This window comes from Mobula hypostoma, chromosome 25 (genome assembly GCF_963921235.1).
Source record: "Mobula hypostoma chromosome 25, sMobHyp1.1, whole genome shotgun sequence".
Taxonomy (NCBI): domain Eukaryota; kingdom Metazoa; phylum Chordata; class Chondrichthyes; order Myliobatiformes; family Myliobatidae; genus Mobula; species Mobula hypostoma.
The window spans coordinates 20,699,623-20,720,706 of NC_086121.1; the positions used below are offsets into that span (position 1 = coordinate 20,699,623).

At 40.2% G+C, this 21,084-nt stretch overlaps 1 protein-coding gene across 1 annotated transcript in view; it reads right to left on the reverse strand.

The window, feature by feature from the left end:
* The window catches only part of clcn6 (chloride channel 6), a 69,428-nt gene extending 48,377 nt beyond the window's left edge, over window positions 1–21,051 (reverse strand). Inside the window, exons 1-4 of the mRNA XM_063032970.1 lie at window positions 20,936–21,051; window positions 17,756–17,815; window positions 5,561–5,626; window positions 2,746–2,811 (exon numbers count right to left, since the gene is read on the reverse strand). Coding sequence (XP_062889040.1) covers window positions 2,746–2,811; window positions 5,561–5,626; window positions 17,756–17,815; window positions 20,936–21,022 — 279 coding nt within the window. The 5' untranslated portion in view covers window positions 21,023–21,051. The remainder of the gene's footprint in view (window positions 1–2,745; window positions 2,812–5,560; window positions 5,627–17,755; window positions 17,816–20,935) is intronic.
* Between the last annotated feature and the right edge of the window lie 33 nt (window positions 21,052–21,084).

Consider the following 21,084-nt stretch of genomic DNA (forward strand, 5'->3'; position numbering starts at 1 on the left):
ACCAGTACATTAAAAGCACATTGTTATGCAAAATCACATAGACAGTCTCCAAAACACCTTAACACTTCCAAGAATACTTTGGAAACCAAAACTGTTAGTACTTCATATTAGAAGCTAGTAAAGGCTTGGAGAAACAGGGCAGTTATCAGAAAAGATTTGTATACAGCACTGAAGTAGGGTGACTGTGAGTGGTTTTCCTTTAAGAGCTTGAACTCTGGTATTCAGTTAAACAGTGACACATTAGTGCAAGTCAAGTTGGTGGATGATAAATATTTTTGGACAATTTTTTGTTAGCAAGTTATTATCAAAGCATGGCAAGGCAGCTCTATAATTGGACTGCGTATCCAATAGCATGTAGAAAATCTCGAATGCTTCCCTGTCATAAATATCCACTCGCACATAGCTTCCAGGTTCCTTCTATGGCTGTTAGTTTCTTCCAGGTGTTCCAGTTTTCTGCTACATCCCAAAGGTGTGCTGGTAAGTTAATTGGCTCTAGGTAAACCCTAAATGTAGGTACACAGCAAAAGGAATTAAAGGGGAGTTAATTGGCAAAAGAAAATGTTCCAGGGATAAGGGAATAAGAAGGGGCATGGGACTAAAGCATTTCTTACCCGATGTGCTGGCATGGACCTAATTGGCCAAAATGCCCCTTTCTGCATCACTCTGCTGGAGACTTCAACATACACTCTGTATATTAGCCATTGTTCCCGTTCTTTCAGCTCAAGAGTGTGAAGATACAAAGGGGAAAAAGGTGATGGCCAGGCAGATATTTTTAACTAGCCTGAAAACTGTGTGGCACTTTAATTTTTTTCTCTAATATGCACAAAGAAACACAAACCACAACTCACAACACAAGTAAACAATGTCAGGCGTCAAAACTGACTGGCACATTGGCAAAAGTAAAATGTTTTGACTAGACGGTGTCTGCGTTTAGCGGACCGGCTGTTTATTAACTATGAGCTACCAACTCATATTGTAACAGTGTTGTATCTTGAAACACTGACAATATAAATACTTCAAAGCTCTAAAATGTTACAAAGTAAAGCTTGTGGTACATTTATTAATTATTTAGAAAATTTATGGATTATTTTCATTTACACAATTACAGGGTATTTCATAATTATATTAATAACTTCAAAATTATATTAATATTATATAAAAGAAAATTCGAGCTGTGCGACAACAAAGGCTACATGCATGGAAGCATTTCAGTTACTGCGCAGCTGCACATCTGGGCAACTTAGAGAGGACAGTGGCCATCAGTAAAATCTTCAGGTAATGATTAGTCAGGGGACGGCAGCCAAAGTCGGCAATGTTGAACCATGCTACAGAGGACAGAAAGAGTGGAACTGCAATAATGACAGAGGATTTAACAGGAGGCCAAATATGCATTTTTATGACCATAGACAAAATTTTATGTGACGTTATTTCCCTGAGGACAGGATCAAGTTGTCACAGAGCAGCTGCACAGTATCCTGGCAGGTTGGATGAATAGCCAGAAGTCGTGACACATCAGCAGGATTGGGACCAACATCCTTACAGGGACGTTTAACAGTGTTATTGGGGACGGTGCAAGTAAAAGTTAGAAAAGTAGCTTTTTGGATCATTTACTGATGATAGCGGGAATAATGCTGGAATCTATGGCAAAGAATAAAATACAGTACACCTTGAAAAGAATAACAGGAGAGTCAGCAAGGACTAATGAAATAAAAATGATGTTTGACAAATCAGTTGCAGTTCTCTGAGAATGTAATAGATAGATGTGGGGGGGTGGGGAGTTGAAAACAATAATCAGCAGATCTGATGTACTTGGATTTCTGGATGGCTTTTGATAGGATGGTCAATATGGTTTTAATGCATGGGCATATGGGGCAGAGATAAATATACCAACATGGATCAAAAATTGGTTATTAGAATAAACAGTTCAGCAGGGCCGTTAATGGGATTAGTTATTGAGGCTTGACTAATTAACATCAATATTAATTTTTGGTGAAGGGACCAAATGCTTCCACACTTGGTGACGATACCGAATTAGGTGGAATTACAAGTATGAGAAAGAAGAGGCTCTAAGATGTTTTGGACAAGTTGAGTGAGTGAGAATATATGAGAACATGGATCCGTCCTTGGTCCAGCACATAAGTGGCAATATAAAGGCATGGCAGCGCCCCTACTTTCTTAGATGTTTGTGCAGATTCGACATGTCATCTAAAATTTCAACAAACTTCTATAGATGCACGGTGAAGAGTATACTGACTGGCTGTATCATACTCCGGTATGGGAACACCAATGCCCTAGAACAGAAAAGCCTACAAAAAGTAGCAAATACGTTGAAGGAGTCACCACACTGCTAGAGAAAGTTGCAGAGACAGAGGAGTAAGATTTGAAAACAAGGACAACAATATACATTGTAGACAATTAACCAAAAATTTCTAAGAACAATAAACAAAACATTATGAAATTCTGCACTCTCTGGGGAGGAATAAAACTAATCCCAAACAGGCAGATGAAATATCCAAGACCAACTAGGGCTACCACAGCTCAAAGTTTAAAAATTGTGACACAGTAGTAAGGCTAATTAATGTGATTCTTACTGAAAGTTAACAGCCCAGTACTCAGACCTTTGCCCTTTGATACCCTATCATCAGCAGCATTTAAATCTCAGGCACAACCCCTGAAGGCATCACTGACAGGTTTTCTTTCATTACATTAAACACACACCAACACTTTGATCAAGAAGTCACTCACCAAACCAGTGCAGACTCCGATAAAAAACATCAAGATCCATTTAACTGCCTCGTATCTCCTGACTCTCTGTTCAAAAGAGAACACACACAGATCAGATAAATCAAAGAAACACAGAGAGATCAGAACAAACTTGATTTAACAATGGAAAATAGGTGTAGAATAATTGATCTCTGAAGAATCAGCAACATGAAAAATGAAACAATTTAGATGTGCCCCGAAGGCTCCAAATCTGAATTGGTATCTATTCGCTCACCACTGGTGCTAATTGTCTTCTTGAGTGTTTTCAACTTTTTTTAAAACTTCAGTTTATTTACAATATTTATTTAAAGCAAGTACTTCTTCACTGTTAAGAATAATGAAATTCAGTGATCCCCTTCCCTCAATAAGCCACTGTCCTTCGTATTTGAGGGTGGATGATTGAGAGTCAATCAGTAGGTTTTCTTAAGATAAAACATAAAAGATAAAAGCATCAGAAAAAGCAAATGAGCTGTGTTATATATCAGCAATGACATAATTAACCTTGCTCCAACAATCAATGAGGGATCCTGTTTCTAGGATATAAATATTTCATTAGCACAGCTGATTGGGAGCACCCTGAGAAATAACGTGCCTTACATTCATGTCAAACTGCAGACTCCAAATGCAACTCACAGGCACAGGGAGAAAGAGCATCAAAATTCAAGTCACTATGGGAGGGAGAGCCTCCCAATAAAATTTTATCAGAAGGAATCAAACAACCAACATTAGATTATTCTAAAGAGAAAACCAATTGTTTATTAACCTTATTCAAATTAAGTTAATTAAATATGAAATATGCTATTTTAAGGTTTTTCCTAACATTTGTTAGATTGCAGGAAATAGCGTTATTGAGGAAAAAAATAGAACAAATCAATGTTTTGTAGGAGTGATTTTTGAAAGAGAAAAATTCAATCCAGACAACTGCAGGTGCAGTAAATGCAAATATCAATTTATAATGCATTATTCATAACATCAGGTTGCCTTAGGTGTTTCAGTCAGTGTCGTGCAAGAAAAACTGTAAACAATAACCTCACAGAAAGATTTCACTATGATAGTAAGCAAATCATTCTTAGTGGTGTTTATTGAAGAGTATTATTAACCAAACCAGGATAACTTTTCTATTCTTCTTTAAGATATCAAGGCGAGATGAGCTATTCATATCAGGTGCAAGGAATATTTCTTAACATCTCTTTCAAGTATTTCTACCTCAAATATTCCCTTGATACCAGAGTATCAGCTCGTAGATTCTGTGTTCAAATTTCTGGATAGGATGGAGACGTAAATGATTAAATCCAATCAGAAAATCATGAGGGCTCAGCGGGCAATAACCATCACAAGAGCATCTTCATCATACCCTTGACATTCAATGCTATTACCATCAACATCCTGCGATGTCATCTGAACAGCTGGAAAAACTTTTATACCAGTCAAGACATTCATAAGATTTTCAACAGCTAAGAAAATTTTCAAAGTTCAGCTAATGAACAGTAAGTCTAAGTACACAAGGTTTACACAGAGATCAGAAAAAAAATTCTGTTAAGCAAAAAAATTTCAATTAAGTTCTAAAGTAAATTTATCATCAAAGCACATATACATCACCATATACAACACAGATTCATTTTCTTGCGGGTATACAGAGTAAATTCAAGAACTGTAATAGAATTAATGGAAGACCACATCCAACAGGACAGACAAACAACCAAGGTGCAAAGGACAACGGACAAAAGAGAAAAATAATAATAATAAATAATTAAATATGCAATAAATATCAAGAACTTGCAAAGAAGAGTCTTTGAAAGTGAGTCCAGAGGTTGTGGGAACAGTTTAGTGAAGGGGTAAGTGAAGCTGAGTGAAGCTATCCCCTCTGGTTCAACAGCCTGATAGTTGAAGGGTAATAACTGTTCCTGAACTGATAATATGTGTCCTGAGGTTTCCCTGCCTTCTTCCTGATGGCATCAGCAAGATGGTCTGGGTGGTGGGTGTCCTTGATGATGGATGTTGCATTCCTGTGACAGCAATCCATGTAGATGTGTGAATATTGGGGAGGGCTTTACCCGTGATGAACTGGGCTGTATCCACTACTTTTTGTAGGATTTTCCATTCAAAGGCATTGGTATTTCCATACCAGGCTGTGATGCAACCAATCAAACTCTCCACCACACATCTATAGAAGTTTGCCAAAGTTTTAGATGTCATGCCGAATCTTCACAAACTTTTAAGGAAGCAGGGCGCTGCCGTGCTTTCTTCGTAATTGCGATCATGTGCTGTGCCCAGGACAGCTCCTCTGAAATGATAAGCCTGTGGACTTTAAAGCTGTGATCCTCTCCATCTCTGATCCTCCAATAAGGACTGGGTCATGCATTCCTCCTCCTGAAGTCAATTATCAGCTCCTTGGTCTGGTTGACATGGAGTGAGAGGTTGTTGCTGTGGCACCACTCAGCCAGACTTTCAATCTCCCTCCTATATGCTGATTCCTCACCATCTGTGATTTGGCCAATGACATTGGCGTCGTCAGCAAACTTAAATATAAAGCATGTAAAAATCAAAAATATTGCTCATCTAATGAAAATGTTGTGATCTTTCAATTTATTTCAACCTATATTTTGTCAATATTGCCCTTCTATAAACTCTAAAAGTCCCCAACTAGAACAGAAACTTCTTCTATCCAGACGGTCAATCTTTTTATTATTTTTCTAGAACATGGCTGTCGCTAGCAAGGCCAACATTTACTTTCCAACCACACTTGCTTCCTGATAACATAACCACGCCCAGGTTTAACAGTAGTAGCTTTGCATACCTTGTTGTCCAGTGTTTCCAGCACCTCCAGGTATGGCTCATTAATGCACTTGTCATAATCCAAACTCTGCCAAAAGAACATAACGGTATGAGAAAAAGTGGCTTCACAATTCAATACTTGGAATTAGAATTCATTTAATATTGTCACATGTACCAAGATACAGTGAAAAGCTCATCTTTCAAACTGTCCATGTAGATCAAATCATTATACAGTGCACGAAATAAAAGAAAAATATAATGCAGAATGAAGTGTTACAGTGCATAAAGAGTACACTGCAAGGAAATAATAAAGTGCAGGATCATAATGATGTAGAGCATGAGGTCAAGAGCTTATGCTATCATCCTATGGAACCGTTCAAAGGTCTTATAACAGTGGGGTAGAAGCTGTAATGGTTAAGCAACAACCCAACTCTATTTTGTGTACTTTCCAACTTCATTCCCATATCATTTTATTCCATTAAGCATCCAAAATTCTAGCAATGGGAACCCAAAATATATTCAAAGTCCAAGTAACTGTAACCCTCTAGAATAGTAAAGAAATTTCTCATCTCCTAAACTTCTCCAGATTTTATGCTCCCATCTTTCTCTTGCAAAAGAATATAAGCTTCTTTCTGAACCCTGATTTCTGTTTCAATGGGATTACCCACCTATTTACTCCTCCTCTCATTTCTGACTTTAATTTTCATAGAACATAGAATAGTACAGCACAGTACAGGCCCTTCGGCCCACAATGTTGTGCCGACCCTCAAACCCTGCCTCCCATATAAGCCCCCATCTTAAATTCCTCCATATACCTGTCTAGTAGTCTCTTAAACTTCACTAGTGTATCTGCCTCCACCACTGACTCAGGCAGTGCATTCCACGCACCAACCACTCTCTGAGTAAAAAACCTTCCTCTAATATCCCCCTTGAACTTCCCACCCCTTACCTTAAAGCCATGTCCTCTTGTATTGAGCAGTAGTGCCTTGGGGAAGAGGCGCTGGCTATCCACTCTGTCTATTCCTCTTATTATCTTGTACACCTCTATCATCTCCTCTCACCCTCCTTCTCTCCAAAGAGTAAAGCCCTAGCTCTCTTAACCTCTGATCATAATGCATACTTTCTAAACCAGGCAACATCCTGGTAAATCTCCTCTGTACCCTTTCCAATGCTTCCACATCCTTCCTATAGTGAGGTGACCAGAACTGGACACAGTACTCCAAGTGTGGCCTAACCAGAGTTTTATAGAGCTGCATCATTACATCGCGACTCTTAAACTCTATCCCTCGACTTATGAAAGCTAACACCACATAAGCTTTCTTAACTACCCTATCCACCTGTGAGGCAACTTTCAGGGATCTGTGGACATGTACCCCCAGATCCCTCTGCACCTCCACACTACCAAGTATCCTGCCATTTACTTTGTACTCTGCCTTGGAGTTTGTCCTTCCAAAGTGTACCACCTCACACTTCACCGGGTTGAACTCCATCTGCCACTTCTCAGCCCACTTCTGCATCCTATCAATGTCTCTCTGCAATCCTTGACAATCCTCTACACTATCTACAACACCACTAACCTTTGTGTCGTCTGCAAACTTGCCAACCCACCCTTCTATCCCCACATCCAGGTCGTTAATAAAAATCAAGAAAAGTAGAGGTCCCAGAACAGATCCTTGTGGGACACCACTAGTCACAATCCTCCAATCTGAATGTACTCCCTCCACCACCACCCTCTGCCTTCTGCAGGCAAGCCAATTCTGAATCCACCTGGCCAAACTTCCCTGGATCCCATGCCTTCTAACTTTCTGAATAAGCCTACCGTGTGGAACCTTGTCAAATGCCTTACTAAAATCCATATAGATCACATCCACTGCACTACCCTCATCTATATGCCTGGTCACCTCCTCAAAGCACTCTATCAGGCTTGTTAGACATGATCTGCCCTTCACAAAGCCATGCTGACTGTCCCTGATCAGACAATGATTCTCTAAAAGCCTATAGATCCTATCTCTAAGAATCTTTTCCAACAGCTTTCCCACCACAGACGTAAGGCTCACTGGTCTATAATTACCCGGACTATCCCTACTACCTTTTTTGAACAAAGGGACAACATTCGCCTCCCTCCAATCCTCCGGTACCATTCCCGTGGACAACGAGGACATAAAGATCCTAGCCAGAGGCTCAGCAATCTCTTCTCTCGCCTCGTGGAGCAACCTGGGGAATATTCTGTCAGGCCCCGGGGCCTTATCTGTCTAATGTATTTTAACAACTCCAACACCTCCTCTCCCTTAATATCAACATGCTCCAGAACATCAACCTCACTCATATTGTCCTCACCATCATCAAGTTCCCTCTCATTGGTGAATACCGAAGAGAAGTATTCATTGAGGACCTCACTCACTTCCACAGTCTCCAGGCACATCTTCCCACCTTTATCTCTAATTGGTCCTACCTTCACTCCTGTCATCCTTTTTTTCTTCACATAATTGAAGAATGCCTTGGGGTTTTCCTTTACCCTACTCGCCAAGGCCTTCTCATGCCCCCTTCTTGCTCTTCTCAGCCCCTTCTTAAGCACCTTTCTTGCTTCCCTATATTCCTCAATAGACCCATCTGATTCTTGCTTCCTGAACCTCATGTATGCTGCCTTCTTCTGCCTGACTAGATTTTCCACCTCACTTGTCACCCATGGTTCCTTCACCCTACCATTCTTTATCTTCCTCACCGGGACAAATTTATCCCTAACATCCCGCAAGAGATCTCTAAACATCAACCACAAATCCATAGTACATTTCCCTGCAAAAACATCATCCCAATTCACACCCGCAAGTTCTAGCCTTATGGCCTCATAATTTGCCTTTCCCAAATAAAAATTTTCCTGTCCTCTCCGATTCTATCCTTTTCCATGATAATGCTGAAGGCCAGGGAGCGGTGGTCACTGTCCCCCAGATGCTCACCCACTGAGAGATCTGTGACCTGACCCGGTTCATAACCTAGTACTAGATCTAGTATGGCATTCCCCTGGTCGGCCTGTCCACATACTGTGACAGGAATCCGTCCTGGGACACACTTAACAAACTCTGCCCCATCTAAACCCGTGGAACTAATCAGGTGCCAATCAATATTAGGGAAGTTAAAGTCACCCATGATAACAACCCTGTTATTTTTTCACCTTTCCAAAATCTGCCTCCCAATCTGCTCCTCTGTATCTCTGCTGTTACCAGGGGGCCTACAGAATACCCCCAATAGAGTAACTGCTCCCTTCCTGTTCCTGACTTCCACCCATATTGACTCAAAAGAGGATCCTGCTACATTACCCACCCTTTCTATAGCTGTAATAGTATCCCTGACCAGTAATGGCACCCCTCCTCCCCTTTTTCCGCCCTCTCTATCCCTTTTAAAGCACTAAAATCCAGGAATATTGAGAATCCATCCCTGCCCTGGTGCCAGCCAAGTCTCTGTAATGGCCACTACATCATAATTCCATGTATGTATCCAAGCTCTCAGTTCATCACCTTTGTTCCTGATGCTTCTTGCATTGAGGTACACACATTTCAGCCCTTCTACCTTACTGTCTTTACACCGTTTATTCTGCTTCTCTTTCCTCAAAGCCTCCATGCATACATTATCAACATTTTCCTGAAAAAAATGTTTCCTGTAGCACCATATTGAAAGCTACTAGAAAAATTCAAAAAGGGTGAAGTGAAACCTCTGGAGTTACCTACCCTTTTACTTACATCCTTAATACATATCAGTTTCAATCCAAAAATGCACGTTGGATATGCTCAATGATTAGTTTTTGAAGTACCTTCACTGCTACCTTAAAAAATGGATTTTCCTGACAACTGATGTAAGGCCTATTGAAGGGTCTTGGCCCGAAACATCGACTGCTTGTTCCCATCCACAGATGCTGCCTGACCCGATGAGCTCCTCCAGCATGTTGGGTGTACCGCTCTAGATTTCCAGTATCTGCAGTAGCTCTTGTGTCATTAATGTCAGGCTAGTTGGTATGCAGTTCTCCACCTACTCTTCCTCCTTTGAATGAAGACTATTTCAAAATCCCATGAAAGGAGATTTATCAGCATTTGGTTTCTGTACTTCTTTTTAAACTAATAATTAATACTTTGAAGTTCTCCACTTTCTTTAGACCGCAATTCCCCAGTATTTCTGGTACACACTTTGTGGTCGTTATGGATCAGACAGAATCCACGGTTAGCACCAAGAATCAGCAAAATTAAAATGAAAATATCCACATGTAACAATAATTTTTTCAGAAACTAGCAACTCAATTAAAAGTTATAATTTAACCTTGGGGTTCAAATTATTTACAATTTTATCGATAGCCTGAACCACAAGTGCCAACTGATTGACCAGTTATTCTGTAAATAAACCACCCAAAACTTGACTAGATTCCACCCAGAAACTCACCCCAGAGCATCGGTTGCTCTGTGCAGTAACCTCCCAATTCCCTTGATTCAGATCTAATCGGTAGCTCACTCCTTAGTGTTAAATTAGTGAACCACCACATCTATTTTTTTCCAGATTCCTTTGTGGTAGGGCCTGGTTAGCGGACCCAAGTCTGATACGACCTAACTACCGGCTTAGATAAATATAAAGAAATCTCTGAGCTCAAATTGCAATTGACTGGTTCCATACAAATTCAGATTTAAATTGTTGTATACATCTGTCAGTGTACCACCGCCTGTCAATGAGGGAGCTTAGCGACGAACCATTGAAAAGGTCAGGGGCAAACAACGCAGGCAAGCCCCTTGATCCAGAATTGATTGGTGGGCATCAATCACCAGATGGTGCATATAAACACAGCCCATTGCCTGGAGGGAGCAGCTCTTTGTTTCTCTCCATCTGAAGGAGACCTGGGCCCAATCTAGTATGCAAGACAAGCTTTTCACTGCATCTTAGTACATCTGACAATAATAAACCAATTCCAATTCTTTCTACCTGCTGCCCCACTCAAGACTAATGGGATCTAAGTGTTGGGTTCCAGCCTAATAGGGAAAATTAAAGAACCTGGGCCTGGATTTGATTGAATCAATAGTGACTGCATCAGGCTGGAATATTACTTTTTACACTGCAGCATGGTTTACAGATACCAGTTTATTCTGGCTCCCTATTGCACTGTTTGAAATCACTGCCACCGATTTTATATAGGAGGACTTCCGGGTCATCAAGGGAATGGCGGCGTAAGGAAAAGGTCTCTCGACAAAAAAGAAGGTAAACTGCCCCAAAATCAAATTTAGACAAATACTTAATATTGCATAACTATATTAATAAAAGGGGCAAGGATGATGTCTAAGAACAAGAATTAAAAGTCCGCTTCGAAGGCTGATAAACATAAAGAGATGCAGCAAGGCGAAGGGCCTAGCTCCCCCACGGCAAGCCAGGACGGAGATAATGAGGGGGAATCGGTGACTCTGTCTTTGATTCTCGGAGAGATTCGCGAGTTCCGACAAGATAACAGCAAACAGCTGGAAGATATTAAAGGAGAAATAGTAAAAACTAACTCGCGGATAGATGAAGCCGAAGCGAGGATTGTTGGAATTGAAGAGAAGCTACAAAATGCCGAGGAAGTGATAGCAGAAATGCTGAAGCTACAAGACCAGCTCCAGTGGAAACTAATAGATCAAGAAGGCCGCTCGAGAAGGGAAAATGTGAGGATCTACGGAGTTCCCGAAGGAACCGAAGGTAAACCCGGATTGATGATTCCCTTCGTGGAGAAGCTGCTTAGAGAGAACCTTGATATACCGGCCGCAAAAGACCTACAGATAGAAAGGGCTCACCGTGCGTTGGCACCACAGCCTCCGGCAGGCGCCCAGCCCAGATCGATTCTGATCAGATTTCTCAGTTACAGAACGAAGGAAGAGGTGCTTAAAAGAGCATGGCAAAAGAAAGGTTTCATGTGGAACAACTGTAAAATCAGTTTAGATCACGACTACGCACCGGGGATTCTTGCCAGACGGAAGGAATATACGGAAACACGGAGAGTCCTGAAGGAAAACAACATCAGATTCCAGACCCTGTATCCAGCTCGGCTGAGAGTCTTTTACAACGAAGGGACAAAAACTTACGCTACGGTGGAGGAGGCAACGTCGGACCTGGCGGACCGGGGACTACCTATTAAAGTTATCACCCAACCGGAGTCGCTACTGGAGAGGATTCGGCAGAAGTCGTGGCAGTTAGTGGGGCGAGGACACTCCACTCGAACCAGAGTGTCAAACTACAAGGAAAAGCTGCAAATATTCAGACGCGAATGTACAGAGAATACAGATTAATTAAGAGAAATGACTGAAAAGAGTAAATCGGACTTAAAAGTAAAATGAAAACTGGTAACTGAAAATAATCTAGGCGAAATAACTTGAATGATAGCAATATGGTCGAGACATAAATAGGAGAAAATTCTCTATGATTATTCAAACTGCTGAGGGCCCTCTAACACAGGGTGAAGATAGAGGTTATCCCTCTGAACTGAGGCGGGTCGGTGCTCAGGCCTCACTGTGGGAAGTCGGGGAAAATTTTCAAATGTTATACGTTCAGAAATGTCTAGGGTGTGGTTATATGTCTTGGTTTACTGTTGAGAAGGGATTGCTTACTGTTTGGTTAGAAAAGGAGAGTGCTTTTTTTCTACTAGAGAAAAATGCAAACTGAATTGGTAAAAATAATTTCCTATAATGTTAATGGGGTTTTGAATCCAATTAAAAGAAATAAGATTATGTCTAAATTGAAAAAAGAGAGGGGACAAATAGCTTTCCTCCAGGAAACACATATGAGCCAATCTGAACATGGAAAATTAAAAAGAATGGGCTTTAAGCATGTATTTTATTCATCATATAAATTGAGTCACAAAAGAGGGGTAGCTACTTTAATATCAAGTACTCTTAATTATGAACATATTTCAGAGACTAGAGACAAAGAAGGACGGTTTGTAAAAATCACAGGAAGAATAGAAGGTACAGAAATAACATTGCTGAATGTTTATGCTCCTCCAGGTAGTGAATGGTCATTTTATAGACACATTTTTGACCTAATGGTCAGTTCTCGAGGGGTAGTAATTTGTGGAGGGGATTTTAATATTAGATTAAATCCTATATTAGATTCTTCAAGAATAGTTACTCAGAATAAACCTCTGACTCAGAAAGTGAATTCATTGATGGAGGAGTTGGGAATTATAGATGTCTGGAGGGAATTACACCCTACTAGTAAAGATTATACATATTACTCTTTCCCTCATTCAGCCTATTCAAGGATAGACTATTTCTTTATCTTTAATACAGATAGACTCAGGATAAAAAACTGTAATATTGCAACAATTGATCTGTCGGATCATAGCCCAGTCTCTATGTCTCTAATCCTGGAAAGGAAAATGAGGAAAACACTATGGAGGCTAAACTCACATATACTTAATAACCCAAAAGTAATGGAGAGATTAAGGGGAGAAATCAAAGAATATCTAGACCTTAATGACACGGGAGAAACATCACCAGTGATTTTATGGGATACATTGAAAGCTGTACTGAGAGGGAAAATTATTTCCATTACTACTCACATGAAAAAAATCAATGCACAAAAATTAGCAGACCTTCAAGGAAAATTAAAACAACTTCAAGTTGTGGATAGCAACAAAAGTAATTCAAATCGAAAACAGGAAATTAGGAAATTGCAAAGTGAAATTGATGATATTTATACGTTGGAAACTCAAAGAAATTTTCTTTACCTGAGACAAAAGAATTATGAAGTAGGAGGTAAATCAGCTAGATTATTAGCATATAAATTACGAAAACAACAAGCAGACAATACAATTCATAAAATAAAGAATCCAAAGACAAAGCTTGTGGAGAGTACAATAGGGAAAATTCAAGAGAGTTTTGAAACGTATTATCGAGAGCTGTACTCCCAACCCCGGGCCCCCAATGAGCCCTATATAGACAGTGTATTGAATTTTTTAGATCTACCTAAACTTACAGATTTACAAAATGAAAGTTTATTAGAACCAGTAACTGTCAAAGAACTGAACGTGGCCATCTCTAGGTTAAAGGCTGGAAAGTCCCTGGGTTCTGATGGGTTTACCTCAGAGTGGTACAAGTCCCTGAAGACACAGTTAGCCCCATTACTACTTAACACCTTTAATTGGATCTTGCAGAGAGGAGAAACTCCACCTTCCTGGAGAGAAGCGATTATTTCAGTTATTCCTAAAGAGGGTAAAGATAAACTAGAATGTGGCAATTATCGGCCAATTAGTGTTCTTAATTTAGATTACAAACTATTTACATCTATATTAGCGCGCAGATTGGAAAAGCTTTTACCTGGCCTAATCCATTTAGACCAGACTGGATTTATTCAACAAAGACAAACACAGGACAACATAAGGAGAACTCTGCACATATTAGAACAGGTTAATAAGAACGAGACAGAGACAATGGTAGTAGGATTGGACGCTGAGAAAGCTTTTGATTCGGTTAGTTGGGCATTCCTATACAGAGTGTTAGGAAGATTCGGCTTTCAAGAAAGGTTTATTAAAGTAATTCAGACTCTGTATGACAGCCCAACAGCCTGAATTAAGATAAATGGGGACCTCTCTGACTCCTTCATTTTAGAGAGAGACACTAGACAGGGATGCCCAATTTCTCCTCTCCTTTTTGCGCTATATATTGAACCACTTGCCCAACTAATAAGACAGAGCGAAATCCTAAAAGGTATCAAGGTGGCAGGGATTGAACAGAAGGTGGCGTTATTCGCAGATGATGTTTTGGTCTATCTGAGTGAACCAGAAAAATCATTTATAGGATTGTTTACACTGTTGGATGACTTTGGGAAAATATCAGGTTATAAAATAAATGTAAAGAAAACGCAGGTTATGTCCCTAAATTATACACCATCCAAAAAATTGCAGGATACATACGATCTTAAGTGGGAAGCTAAATCATTAAAATATTTAGGAATAACCCTGCCGAAGGATCTTTCAACACTGTCACAGGTAAATTATGGGCCATTAATCTCAGAGATAAAAGCAGATATGCATAGATGGAATCTTATCCCCTTTTTAAGTTTAAATTCAAGGATAAATACTATAAAAATGAATATTCTTCCTCGGTTATTATATCTTTTCCGTACTTTACCAGTGGAGGTGGATGATAATCAATTCAGGGAATGGGACAAATGGATTTCCCGCTTCATTTGGCAAGGAAGGAAACCTAGAATTCGATATAACACCTTACAGTTAGGGAAGGAAAGAGGAGGTATGGTTCTTCCTTGCCTGAGAAATTATTTTTATGCCTCACAGATAACCCCTCTGTTATATTGGTGTAATAGGGAATATAAGGCTAGATGGAAGGAAATAGAATTTGGATTAGTTGACAGTTTTCCTCTTCAGGCCTCAATAGCTGACAAAGGATTGATGGCCCAGTTGGAAAAATTTAATAATGCTTGGATAAGTCTTACATTAAAAGTATGGCAGAAGGTGGTTAATTCATGTGGAATTAATAACATGCTAAAACTCTTTAGATGGTGTGCATATGATACCGAATTCCTTCCCAACAGAGGAGATAAAAGATTTGAGCTATGGATAAAGAAAGGTCTTACAACCTACCTCTCATAAAAAGAGTATTACAAAGTTTCCAAATCCTGCAGGACAAACATGGCCTAGAACATAATGACTTTTTTAGGTACCTTCAAATACGAAACTATGTTAAACAGAGTTGTAGATATACAGACCTATCAACAGTAGAATTAGAATTTTTCAAGATTCTGAATTCGGCTTGCAGTTCAATACCTAGTAAATCAGTTTCTCGCCTATATAATGCACTCTCCCATGCTAAAAATGTAAATACACTGTATATTAAAGAGAAGTGGGAGAAAGAAGCGGGGTTGGTACTTTCAGAGGAGGCTTGGGGGAAAATCTGCAGCTTTCAATGGTCCTCGACTAATTCTTTGACTTGGAGAGAACATTGTTGGAAAAACATTATAAGATACTTCAAGACCCCATATCAGGAAAAATATAAAGATACAAATGTGATGTGTTGGAGAAGGTGCGGCTCCAAGGAGGCAAATCATTTTCATATTTTCTGGGATTGCCCTAAATTAAGTCTATTTTGGGAAGGTATTCATAGAACATTAGTTAAGGTACTTAGGTCCCAGATACCTCTGAACTTTGAGACGCTCTATTTGGGGCATGTATTGTTCCTTGAACAGAAGGAAGATATAAAGTTGCTGCAGGCCCTCTTAGCGGCAAGTAAGAAATCAATCACTAGAAAATGGCTAAATCCAATACCACCTACATTAGAAGATTGGTACGAAATTATCTTGGAAATATTTAAAATGGAAAAGTTGACCTACTCCCTGAGAACTCAAAAAGAAACATTTTATCAAATCTGGAATAAATGGATTGAATATATAACCCCAATGCGAGCAGACTTTAGATGACTCTCCTAATGATTTATATTGCTCTTCTCATCAACACAGTAATATTGCTAACGTAAGCACCCCTAGTCTAAATGTTTGTTGTTTTTTTTTGGAAAATAGAGAATTAACACAAGTAAAGGGAAAGATTTGGGAAAGGGATAAAAAAAATGAAAAAATTAAGTAAATAAGTACATAGGGATTGGATAATTATGTCTGCGGGCAGGAACAAGCACGAACAAATTGGGATATAAACACCTACAATGGTTGGTATATAGGCTTGTATGCAACATTTTGGACCAGTGGAAATGGTCCAGAAGGGTTGTATGGAAACTATTATTACCATTTTTCTTAACAACTAATTTCATTACTTAGCCTAATAGGTTAGATTTACCACAGTACATAATTATCTATTTAAATATTTATTTTGCTTTTATATCATCTCAATGTGTACTTAAGAATGTATAAATAATTGTAGTTTTATACATATAAAAAAATGGAAAAGGTTATATGTGTGAAAAAAGTACATGATAATTGTGAACTCCTTATCCAAATAAAAATAAAATTTTAAAAAAAATCACTGCCACCGAGTTGCTCACCTGGCATCAAAAGGGAAATATTCAGCTATAACAAAGTTTGTCACACTGACTCTCTGCAATATCGATCATACACTGTACTTTTTCAATGTAAGGGACAGATATTTTATCCAAGAGATTCACATCGTCATCGATGAAGATCTCGACACCATTAGTACTTTCTTTACGAAGTCCAGTTGCTAGCTCGACACTCAGCCTGGCACAGATGGAAAGCCTGCATGGGAGCCGCCCGACTGGACTTGAACTTAGGAATCTTCGTTCCAGAGTCCGGCGTTGATGTCACTGCGCCACCAGCAGGCAATCTATGATGGTGTCAAGACTAGCGTTTGATTTGGATTTAAATGAGGGAGAGTTGCGCAGCGTCAGCCTCACTCTCTCTTCCCAATTCCCATCTGGATCCAGTGGCAAGACACGAGTTGAGACGGCTGGAGATGGGACTAGGCGCAGTGGATGACCAGGACGTCTTCTGTGTCTTGTCGTGTTCTACACATTCCACAACGCTTGCACAGACTGCCTTCTTGACCGTTGGCCATTTCATTGGTATCGTCAGCTCAATTCGCCGGAGTCTGTCTGCACATGCTAGGATAGACAACTCCTTATCTCACCGAGGGTTTGAGACCCATTGGTTACCCTCACCTGGTTTAGCCGGCTTGTCGAAGCCGTTGCCCGGGGTGTGGTCGCTGTCGGATGCAAGCAGCTACGAGGAGCCACAGGTGAGAGCTGAGCGCCAGGTAGGGACGAAAGGTGGACTAACCGCCTTGAAAAGGACGTGACATGTTCCCCCACCAGAGGTGCTACCCCTCCCTGACACCCCATACAACCAGGGCAAAATAACTAACAATATATTTAACAAGGGGCATAACCTACTCTGCTTGAAAGCTACTCCTCTCAATCCTCTGCTGTATGAAAAAAACACCCAGAATTTGGAAGGAATATTAGCTGAGCAATTAAATAATTTAACCAGACACATGGCCTATACAATTGAAAAATGTCAGAAAGAGAATTCTTTAGCACGGAAGAAATATACCTGCAGTTACTGTGCTTGAGTCCCAGCAGATGGATAGAACTCAAAGAAACATTGTAAGAAAATGAGGAATAAGAAGTAGGACATTGCACAAATTATCTATTCCATTCCCCTTTCTGGATATTATATGCAATAAACAGGAACAAATAAAATTTGAATGCACAATAGTCTACATCAGGCTATTGTATACCTCATAATCTTTGCGTGGCAAAATTTCATCCTCTTCCTCATGCGTCTCTCCGAGAATAGTCTGTCAGGGAAAATAGAATATTGCATTAATTCCAGCCCAGCAAGATGTGAGATAATCAAAAATTCAAAAGCTGTAGGTACCAACTTTAACATGAACAGTTACAGAAAAACAAGGCTTAACAGAAAAATAACAGCCAGTTCAACAATCTATCACATTAACCCTATCCAAAGACATCACTGTGACATTTTTCAGATACAAGTTTTCAGTAAAGATACCAAGACAGTCATAGAAAAGAAGGGAAAATGGGGTTGAAGTGGACATTTGCAATGATCAAACTAAACAAACTCCAGGCTAACCAGCTCATTCCTCCTCCCAGTACACTCAACTATAATGCAAGATGTCATTATTCCTTCTACATTACAGCTTCAGACAAGATCAGCTACTCAAGAATCTCATATTTTCACAAGATCTATTGAACTTTCAGGGCACTGAGCAGAAGACAACAATCTTACCATTAGTCTTTTACAACTTACCAACCTTTCCAATACCCATTACTGTTGACCACAACTGTTGTTGATGGTAAAATCTCAGGCAGTGATGAGGAGTGGGATGGTTCATTTGGTTGAGTGGTATTGAAATAACAATCTCACACTGAATGTCAGCAAGACCAATGAATTGGTTGTGGGCCCCAGGTAGGGGAAGTCAGGAGAACACAGCAATCTTCACTGAAGTGTCAGCAGTGGAAAGGGTGAGCAACTTCAAGGTCCTGGGTGTAGACATCTTGGAGAACTATTGTGGGCCCAAGACATTGAAGCAATCACAAATAAGTAACTGGCTCTACTTCATTAGGAGTTTGAGGCGATTTGGCATGTCACCAAACACTCCTGCAAATTTCCACAGAAGAACGGTGAAGAGTATTCTGCTTGGCTGAATCATAGCCTGGTATGGAAGCCTCCAATGCACAGAATTGCAAGCACCTATAGAGGGTTGTAGATTCAGCCAGTTCCATCCCATGGCACTACCCTCCCCACCACCGAGGATATTTTCAAGAAGGAAGCATCCACCATTAATCTCTACACCATCTGGATCATGCTATTTTCTCACTACTACCATCAAGGAAGAGGTACAGGATTCTGAAGACCTACACTCAATTTAGAAACAGTTTCTTCCTCTCTGCCATCAGATATCTTAATGGTCCAAGGAGACTATTTCATTGTTCCATTTTTGCACTTTGCATTTATTTTTGCAATTTGTGATAATTTTATGTCATTACACTGTATTGCTGCTGTAAAACAACAGATTTCACAACATACAAGAAAGAATCAGATTCAGGTTTAAAATCACCAGCATATGTTGTGAAATTTGTTGTCTCTGCAGCAGCAGTACGATGCAATAAATAATAATAGAAAAAAATGTGAATTAAAGTACGTATGCATTTGTCTGTCTGTATATGTATATTTTTAAAGATTTAAATTAAATAGGTAGTGCAAAATTTTTTTTAAATTAAATAAGTAATGACTTAGTGTTCGTGGTTTCAAAGTCCATTCAGAAATTGGAAGGCAGAGGGGAAGAAGCTGTTCCTGAATCATCGAATGTTGAGGCTCCTGTACCTCCTCCCTGATGGTAGCAATGATAATGAACCCAAATCTCATCATCTTCCGAAGCCGATGCCATTGCCCTCTCAACACCATTACCCTGATACCCCAGAAGCCGGATACCCCTCCACTGTTTGCCAACATCCACAAATGAAAACCCTACAACACTACGCCTCATGTCAATTTTTGGAAAATATTGCACCAGTCCACTAATTTTCTGTAACAAATCCACCCCATCAGCAAGCCCAGAAATGATGGAACCATTAAGGCTTAGAAGTTAAGGCTGACCGGTTTCATCTGTTTCAATGAAAACTTTGTGGATAAAGCCTAAGAAATAAGGAGAATGCACCTTAAGCCTGATCTGCCCCCCAAGTCTTTTGGAACAGAACTTCAACTCCACTCAAGGGAACAGATTCAAGATGTTAGTAAAATATAATACTGACGGTGATGAGAACTTTCTGTTCCCAAAGTAACCTGGATCTAGAGCTCTATCCTTGACAGATAAAAATAAATTGAAGATGAAAAGTTCTTGAGCCGGAAAGTGGGATTTGCCCAACCAACTCTGTATCAATTGGCATGGACATAAAAGGCCAAATTATTTGCTTCTCTCCGTATATTCCATGACTCTACAACATATCCTTCAATGCCCAAAAGTTTACTGATCTGATTTAAACATATTTCTCATCTGAACCACCACAGCCCTCCATAAAAGCAAATTCCAAGGCGAAGTTCTAACTCAGTCCTAAAATGCTGAACATGTTGCAATCCTTAGATCTAGACTGCCTAACTACAGAAAACTGCCTTTCCACATACTGTATCCCTAAGAATGCAATATCAGTGAGATCACCTTTACCCCCAGAACCCCAGGGAACATTCTATTCATTTTCCCTCATGGATAGAAGCAACAAAAAAAATCATAATTCCACATCCTTGCATTTGTGTGCAAGGAGGCCAAACTACGCACAGAGTTCCATATGCAGTTTCACTTAACCCTGACATAATTATAGAAAAATTTCCTTAATCTTTATACAGCAATACTTTTACAATAAAGAAAAGATACTATTTGCCCTAATTAGCACAATACCTGCAATGTTAACTTCGTGAGGGAAAACTTTCAAAAATCCTCTTCAATACCTACATGTCACCTTTCTATAGATGTTCTTCTTTTCCTTTAGCCCTACCATTGTGAATATTTTGATACTTCCCTACATTGTTTGTACTTTAGCTGCCGCTTCTTTCGCCCAGTCATTCCATTATCTACGTAAAGCCCCAGACGCGTGCAATAATACACCAGTCACAACCTGTCACATTAAAAACGATGCAGTGATTCATTTTTTGGACTTTGCAATAATACACCCCAGAGCAATCACAAGGAGGAGGGAAGAGTGCCCGGTGTTTGCATGGGGGAAGCCGAGGTACTGATGTGGCTGGAAGATGCTCGGCTGAATGCAAAGCCGGGGGTGGGGTGGGGGGGAGGGCAGGTGTTAGCCACCTCGGAGTTATTATTTACACTCACGGCAAGATCGCTTTAAAGTGTCGGGGGCCGATGGATCGAAGCAGTAACACGACCCGATCCGCCACTCACCAGCTCCTCCGGACTGCGGCCCTCCCGCTCCCCGCAGCAACAGCAGCAGCAGCAGCAGCCCCGCCGCAGACCTCGCCCGCTCGCCATCGCCACCGCCACCCCATGTGACCCGCCCACCCGCCTCCCCACCACGTGACGGGCAGGCCCGC